Genomic DNA, 7,500 nt, shown 5'->3' on the forward strand with positions numbered 1-7,500 from the left:
ACTTCAAAATATTAACAGGAAAAGACAGGATAGATAAAGATAAACGATTTCCGCTGGTTGGGAATTGTAGAACTAGGGTATAGTCTGAGGATTAGGGTCAGACCGTTCAGGACAGATGTCAGGAGATTCCGATACACAAAGGTTGGGAGAGGTTTGGAACTCCTTCCACAAGTGGTACTGGATGCTGGATCTTTTATTCATATTAAATCTGAGATAGTTTTTTTGTTAAACAAAGGGATTAGTGATGTGGGCCATCGGCAGGCATATGGAGTTAGGCCACAGATCTGCAATGATTTCATTGAATGGTGGATCAGGCTGAGGGGCTGAATGGCTTACTCCTGCTCTAATTTACCAAAGATGATAAAATTAGTCTGAGGTTCTACTGAATATCAAGGTAGGCAATACAATGTGTTGGGTGGGATAAAAAAAACCTTACTAATTCCTGTTCTGACATTCTCATCTTGTGATACGATTGACACCATTCCCTGACCTTGGAAATTAATGACTGACAAAACCATTCTTCACCTGACAGGGAAGTCAAAACATTCCTTTCCAAAGTAAAGGAGTGAAGAAACGGAGTGAAGATTCCTCTTCAATCTTCTAACCATCTTTTGTTGCTTTCCTTCCAGATTAGGTGCCGAGGTTGGGAAAGGAAGTGAAGGCACCTGCATGGGAAAACACTTTCGTTTGGGATTCATGACGCTGCCTGCTCCTCAGGACCGCCTGCCACATCCCTGTGCCAGTGGCTTTTCTGTCAGGTCTCAGTCACTTCACTCTGTTGGAGGTGGCGATGATGAAAGTCACACCTGTACTCGCAAACAGCCACCGCCGAAACCCAAGCGAGATCCAAGTACCAAGCTCAGTATCTCAGCTGAAACCGTCAATGTGGGATTTGTAGCAATGTCAGCAACAGGAGGAACACCAGGAGCAGGAGGGATACCAGGAGCACCAGGAACACCAGGAACACCAGGAGCAGGAGGGACAGCAGAAACAGGAGGAACATCAGGAGCAGGAGGGACTGCTGGAGTAGGAGGGACACCAGTGTCAACTGGAACAGCACTGAAAGAGCAAGACAAAAATGCAGGTGAACAAATATTCCACCTAAATGTTTATTAAAGTATTCCTGATACATCTGTCTTACTGTAGGCAGCGGTTGACACTGAGCACTATCAGAGATGGGGAGATGGGAAGAAGCTCAGTTTCCAGGCCTCGCTGAGATGAGGTAAGAAAGCAAGGTGACAAATAATCCTTTTGGGAGCATCTGAAAGAAGCTTTTCAACTGGTACATTTCACAACATTCGCAGCATGAAGAACATTAGGTTTTTTTAGTGTATAAGGAGAGAATCCTGGTTGCTTACCTCTGATTGGAAGAGACATTGAAATCATTGAAATTCAAAGTTTGGGAGAAGATTTGTAGCTCGGGTGCTCATTGTTGTGGTTCTGTTCGCCGAGCTGGGAGTTTGTGTTGCAGACGTTTCGTCCCCTGTCTATGTGACATCCTCAGTGCTTGGGAGCCTCCTGTGAAGCGCTTCTGTGATCTTTCCTCCGGCATTTATAGTGGTTTGAATCTGCTGCTTCCGGTTGTCAGTTCCAGCTGTCCGCTGCAGTGGCCGGTATATTGGGTCCAGGTCGATGTGTTTGTTGACCCAATATACCGGCCACTGCAGCAGACAGCTGGAACTGACAACCGGAAGCAGCAGATACAAGCCACTATAAATGCCGGAGGAAAGATCACAGAAGCACTTCATGGGAGGCTCCCAAGCACTGAGGATGTCACCTAGACAGGGGACGAAACGTTTGCAACACAAACTCCCAGCTCGGCGAACAGAACCACAACAAAATCATTGAAATGATACAGCATAGAAGGCCCATTCGGCCTATCTTGTCCATGCTGACACTAAGACACCCTGATGCCCTTTCTAATCCCATCTTCCTGCTCACAGCCCAGGGCCCTGCTGCTTATCATACCTAAGGGGCAGATCCAGGGATTCTTTGAAAAGATTTGAGGTCTCTGCCTCCACCTCGAATTCAGGTGGCAAATTCTGAACCACCCCATCCCCCCTATCCTCGCGTTCCTTTATTCCTTCTGCCACTTATCATGGAGAAGACACTAATTAGATACTGACTGACAGATAACTGCAAGGCTTTGTTAAATGTGACACATACTGATTGACTCTGATCGCTCAGACATTGTTCTGAGGAATGAAGCAGAGAATTGCTGTCATCTATTTTGTAAAGTTGAAACAGATACAATGTGTGTAAATGTTCTTTCTGTTTGCAAGGAATAGGGTCCTATATATTCATACATACTGCTTCCTGCATGTAGGGGAATGTCACATTGGACTCTCAGCTGATAAGTATAAATTGTAGAATGCCCAGTATTATTTGCCAAATACCAACCAAACACAGAATCACATTTAATATTGGACAAGTTCTGAGCTTTGCAACCATTGGTTGGTTAGATACTATCTGTACCTTACCCTAATCAATGGAATGTCTTTGACTCGTCTGCAGCACCTTGTCAATGACAAACACCAATAACATGTGGACTCTGTTGTGAATCAGTTCCAGAATTGTTGATGGTGTTACTGATTAAATTCCTAGAGAAATTGGGTTTAATTCCAGCAGACATGATTGCCAATTGAAGGCTGACTTCCAAAGAAACGAAGCATAAAGAGATAATCAATTCGGGACAGTTTGGCACTTTTTGAGTTTTTTTTCTGCTATCACTGAAAACAATATGAAGATGTTATGGAGGCCTTTAACTTTACAAATGATGACTGGAAATACTATAGTTCAAGTGCTTTCGATGGGTCAGTTTTTGTCCAATGTGTGCGGGAGGGTTTCCTGACACAGTATGTAGACAGGCCAACAAGGGGTGAGGCCACATTGGATTTGGTACTGGGTAATGAGCCCGGCCAGGTGTTAGACTTGGAGGTAGGTGAGCATTTTGGTGATAGTGATCACAATTCAGTTTTGTTTACTTTAGCGATGGAAAGGGATAGGTATATATCGCAGGGCAAGAATTATTGCTGGGGGAAAGGAAAGTACAATGCGATTAGGCAAGATTTAGGATGCATAGGATGGGGAAGAAAACTGCAGGGGATGGGCATAATAGAAATGTGGAGCTTATTCAAGGAACAACTACTGCATGTCTTTGATAAGTATGTACCTGTCAGGCAGGGAGGAAGTTCTTGAGTGAGGGAGCCGTGGTTTACTAAGGAAGTTGAATCTCTTGTCAAGAGGAAGAAGAAGGCTTATGTTAGGATGAGATGTGAAGGCTCAGTTTGGGTGCTTGAGAGTTACTAGTTAGTCAGGAAAGACCTAAAGAGAGAGCTTAGAAGAGCCAGGAGAGGACATGAGAAGTCATTGGTGGATAGGATCAAGGAAAACCGGAAGGCTTTCTATAGGGATATCAGGAATAAAAGAATGATTAGAATAAGATTAGGACCAGTCAAGCATAGTAGTGGGAAAAGGAGATACGGGAAGTTTGAAATGAATCCTTTTTGTCAGTATTCACACTCGAAAAAGACAACGTTGTCGAGGACAATACTGAGATCCAGGGTACTGACAAGGTGGGAGGTGTTAGCAATTCTGGAAAGTGTGAAAATAGATAAGTTCCTGGGTCTGATGGGATTTATCCTCGGATTCTCTGGGAAGCCAGGGAGGAGATTGCAGAGCCTTTGGCTTTGATCTTTATGTTGTTATTGTCTACAGGAATAGTGCCAGGAGATTAGAGGATAGCAAATGTGGTTCCCTTGTTCAAGAAGGGGAGTAGAGACAACCCAGGTAATTATAGACCAGTGAGCCTTACTTCAGTTGTGGGTAAAGTGTTGGAAAAAGTTATAAGAAATAGGATTTATAATCACCTAGTGAGGAATATGTTGATTAGGGATAATCAACACGGTTTTGTGAAGGGTAGGTTGTGCCTCACAAACCTTATTGAATTCTTTGAGAAGGTGACCAAACAGGTGGGTGAGAGTAAAGAGGTTGATGTGGTGTATATGGATTTCAGTAAGGCGCTCGATAAGGTTCCCTATGTAGGATATTGCACAAATTACAGAGGCATGGGATTGAGGGTGATTTGGTGGTTAGGATCAGAAATTGGCAAGCTGAAATAAGACATAGGGTGGTGGTTGATGGGAAATGTTTATCCTGGAGTTCAGTTATCAGTGGTGTACCGCAAGGGTCTGTTTTGGGTACACTACTCTTTGTCATTTTTATAAACTACCTGGATGAGGGCATAGAAGGGTGGGTTAGTAAATTTGCGGATGACACTAAGGTCGGTGGAGTTGTGGATAGTGCTGAAGGATGTTGCAGATTACAGAGGGACATAGATAAGCTGCAGAGCTGGGTTGAGAGGTGGCGAATGGAGATTAATGCGGAAAAGTGTGAGGTGATCCACTTTGGAAGGAGTAACAGGAATGCAGAGTACTGGGCTAATGGTAAGATTCTTGTTTGTGTAGATGAGCAGAGAGATCTCGGTGTTCATGTACACAGATCTCTGAAAGTTGCCACCCAGGTTGACAGGGTTGTTAAGAAGGCATACAGTGTTTTGGCCTTTATTAATAGAGGGATCAAGTTCCAGAACCATGAGGTTATGCTGCAGCTGTACAAAACTCTGGTACAGCCACACTTGGAGTATTGTGTACAGTTCTGGTCACTGCATTATAAGAAGGATGTGGAAGCTTTGGAAAGGGTGCAGAGGAGATTTACCAGGATGTTGCCTGGTATGGAGGGAAGGTCTTACAAGGAAGGGCTGAGGGACTTGAGGCTGTTTTCGTTAGAGAGAAGAAGGTTGAAAGGTGACTTAATAGAGACATACAAGATAATCAGAGGGTTAGATAGGGTGGACAGTGAGAGCGTTCTTCCTAGGATGGTGAAGGCGAATACAAGGGGGCATAGCTTTAAATTGAGGGGTGATAGATATAGGACAGAGGTAGATTCTTTATTCAGAAAGTAGTAGGGGCATGGAACACCCTGCCTGCAACAGTAGTAGACTCACCAACTTTAAGGGCATTTAAATGATCACTGGATAGCATAAGGATGATAATGGAATAGTGTAGGTGGGATGGGCTTCAGATTGGTATGACAGGTCGGCGCAACATCGAGGGCCGAAGGGCCTGTACTGTGCTGTAATGTTCTATGTTCTATATTTTAAAAAAGATCTGGAATGGTTATATTTCATAGAATATCGAAAATAGAACATTACAGCGCAGTACAGGCCCTTCGGCCCTCAATGTTGCACCGACCTGTCATACCAATCTGAAGCCCATCTAACCTACACTATTTGATGTACGTCCATATGCCTGTCCAATGACAACTTAAATGTACTAAATGTTCTTCACTTTCAATATTCAATTTGTCATTAACCTTGTCCTACCCAGGAGCTGCTCAGGTCTAACCTTTGAAAGGAGGAGACCCATTCACTCCAAAATGAGCTTGCTGATATCTCACTGTCTGTTTTCATGCTGCGATCTTGACACAGCCTCCAGTTTAGGTTATAGGTCAAATCGAGTTCTTATGGCACACTGGTAATGCCATTTCCTCTGAGCCAGGAGGCTGGGGTTCAAGTACCACCAGCTCCAGAGGTATATAAAAACATATCTGAATAGGTTTATTGTAAAATATCTATAAATATTAGCCTTGTGATATTATCATTGGGCTGTTACTCCAGAGTCGAGAGTGTGGTGCTGGAAAAACACAGCAGGTCAGGCAGCATCCGAGGAGCAAGAGAATCGATTTTTTTGGGCATAAGCCCTTCATCAGGATTGTTTATCTAGAGACCCAGGTGATGTTCTGGGGACCTGGGCTTGAACCCTGCAACACAGGAGATGGTGGATTTTGAATTCAATACAAATCTGGAATAAGAGACTAATGATGGCCATGAGCCCATTGTTGATTGTCGGAAAACCCCATCTGGCTCAGTTATTGAAGGAATCTGCCGTCCTTAACCAGGCTGGCCCATATGTGACTCCAGACCCACAGCAATGGGGTTGACTCTTCACTGCCGGCTGGCCAATTAGGGATGGGCTGAGCCAGAGACTCCCTCATCCTGTGAATGAATAAAAAAAGTAGATATCAGGCAATGTGAGTCAACTCTGGAATGAAAGGCACATGGAACAATGGACACCACTGAACTCCAGCAGGTATTCCCAGTGATTCAGCGACTGTAATCCTCACTCAAACCAATTAGAGAGTTCACCCTTGGAAAACCAAACTGTCTACTGCTCCTCCCAGAAAACTGTAGACCTCATATAATTTACAGAGAGGCGCCCACCCAGGCAATGGCAACATGTCCTCCCATCTTTCTATAAGGGGTTGGTGAGCTGACTTACAGGGCTTTGCCTGGAATTGCCTCTTACCATCAGCAGCAACATGGAAGAGGGTTCTGCTGGAAGAACACTGGCAAAGTCAGCAGCTTGAGTTCAGTTCATGGTAGGGTCATCGAGGCCTACGGCACAGGAAAAAGCCTGTCAACCCATTGAGTGTGTGGAGTTAGAAGCTGTGGGGAAAGAGGCTGTGGTGGGTTGATAACAAGGGCACTGAGTGGCCATCAGCTAACTCTTTGAACTTCAACCAGACAATGATTACATTGGACTAAGGGACAGCACCCAGTGCTCAAGCTGTGCATAGAGATTGGCCTGTCCAGCATGGTCACAGGCCTGCTCAGAGATCAAGACAATCCCAGAGATCGGACGCTGAATAGAGGCCACTTAAGGAGGAAGGATGGAAGGACCATCTCGGACAGATGGCAGAGGTAGTTTCTTTACTCAGAGAGCAGTAGGGACATGGAACGGCCAGTCTGCAACAGTAGAAGGAAGTGAGGACTGCAGATACTGGAGATCAGAGCTGAAAATATGTTGTTGGAAAAGCTCAGCAGGTCAGGCAGCATCCAAGGAGCAGGAGATTCGACGTTTCGGGCATAAGCCCTTCATCAGGAATGAGGAAAGTGTGTCCAGCAGGCTAAGATAAAAGGTAGGGAGGAGGGACTTGGGGGAGGGGCGATGGAGATGTGATAGGTGGAAGGAGGTCAAGGTGAGGGTGATAGGCCGGAGTGGGGTGGGGGCGGAGAGGTCAGGAAGAAGATTGCAGGTTAGGAGGGTGGTGCTGAGTTCGAGGGATTTGACTCCAGCAGGCTAGGATATCTGTAACAGGAGTAGACTCGCCAACTTTAAGGGCATTTAAATGGTCATTGGATGAAGGTATGGATGAGAATGGGATAGTGTAGGTGAGATGGGCTTCAGCTTGGTTCCACAGGTCGGTGCAACATCGAGGGCTGAGGGGCCTGTACTGTGCTGGAATGTTGTATGTTTTATGAGCACCCCCTCCCCCCCCACCCCCAGCCCAGCCACCTTCTCCCCGGAGTTGATTCCTGTCGAGGCGAGAGGGTGGTGGGGTTTGGGGTCTCTGAGCCCAACACCTTCAGGAGAACAGGACTCCAGCCCGGAGAAGCATTCTCAGGGTAAATCGACAAGTTAGCCTCCTGAATACTCTCTG

General features: G+C 45.5%; 1 protein-coding gene across 1 annotated transcript in view; it reads left to right on the forward strand.

Moving 5' to 3' along the window:
- nyap2a (neuronal tyrosine-phosphorylated phosphoinositide-3-kinase adaptor 2a) overlaps positions 1-7,500 on the forward strand; it is a 387,416-nt gene that overhangs the window by 161,587 nt on the left and 218,329 nt on the right. Inside the window, exon 2 of the mRNA XM_060833977.1 lies at positions 630-927. Within this exon, the coding sequence (XP_060689960.1) occupies positions 630-927 (298 nt within the window). The remainder of the gene's footprint in view (positions 1-629; positions 928-7,500) is intronic.

The sequence above is a fragment of the Hemiscyllium ocellatum genome, chromosome 13 (genome assembly GCF_020745735.1).
Source record: "Hemiscyllium ocellatum isolate sHemOce1 chromosome 13, sHemOce1.pat.X.cur, whole genome shotgun sequence".
NCBI classification, from domain to species: domain Eukaryota; kingdom Metazoa; phylum Chordata; class Chondrichthyes; order Orectolobiformes; family Hemiscylliidae; genus Hemiscyllium; species Hemiscyllium ocellatum.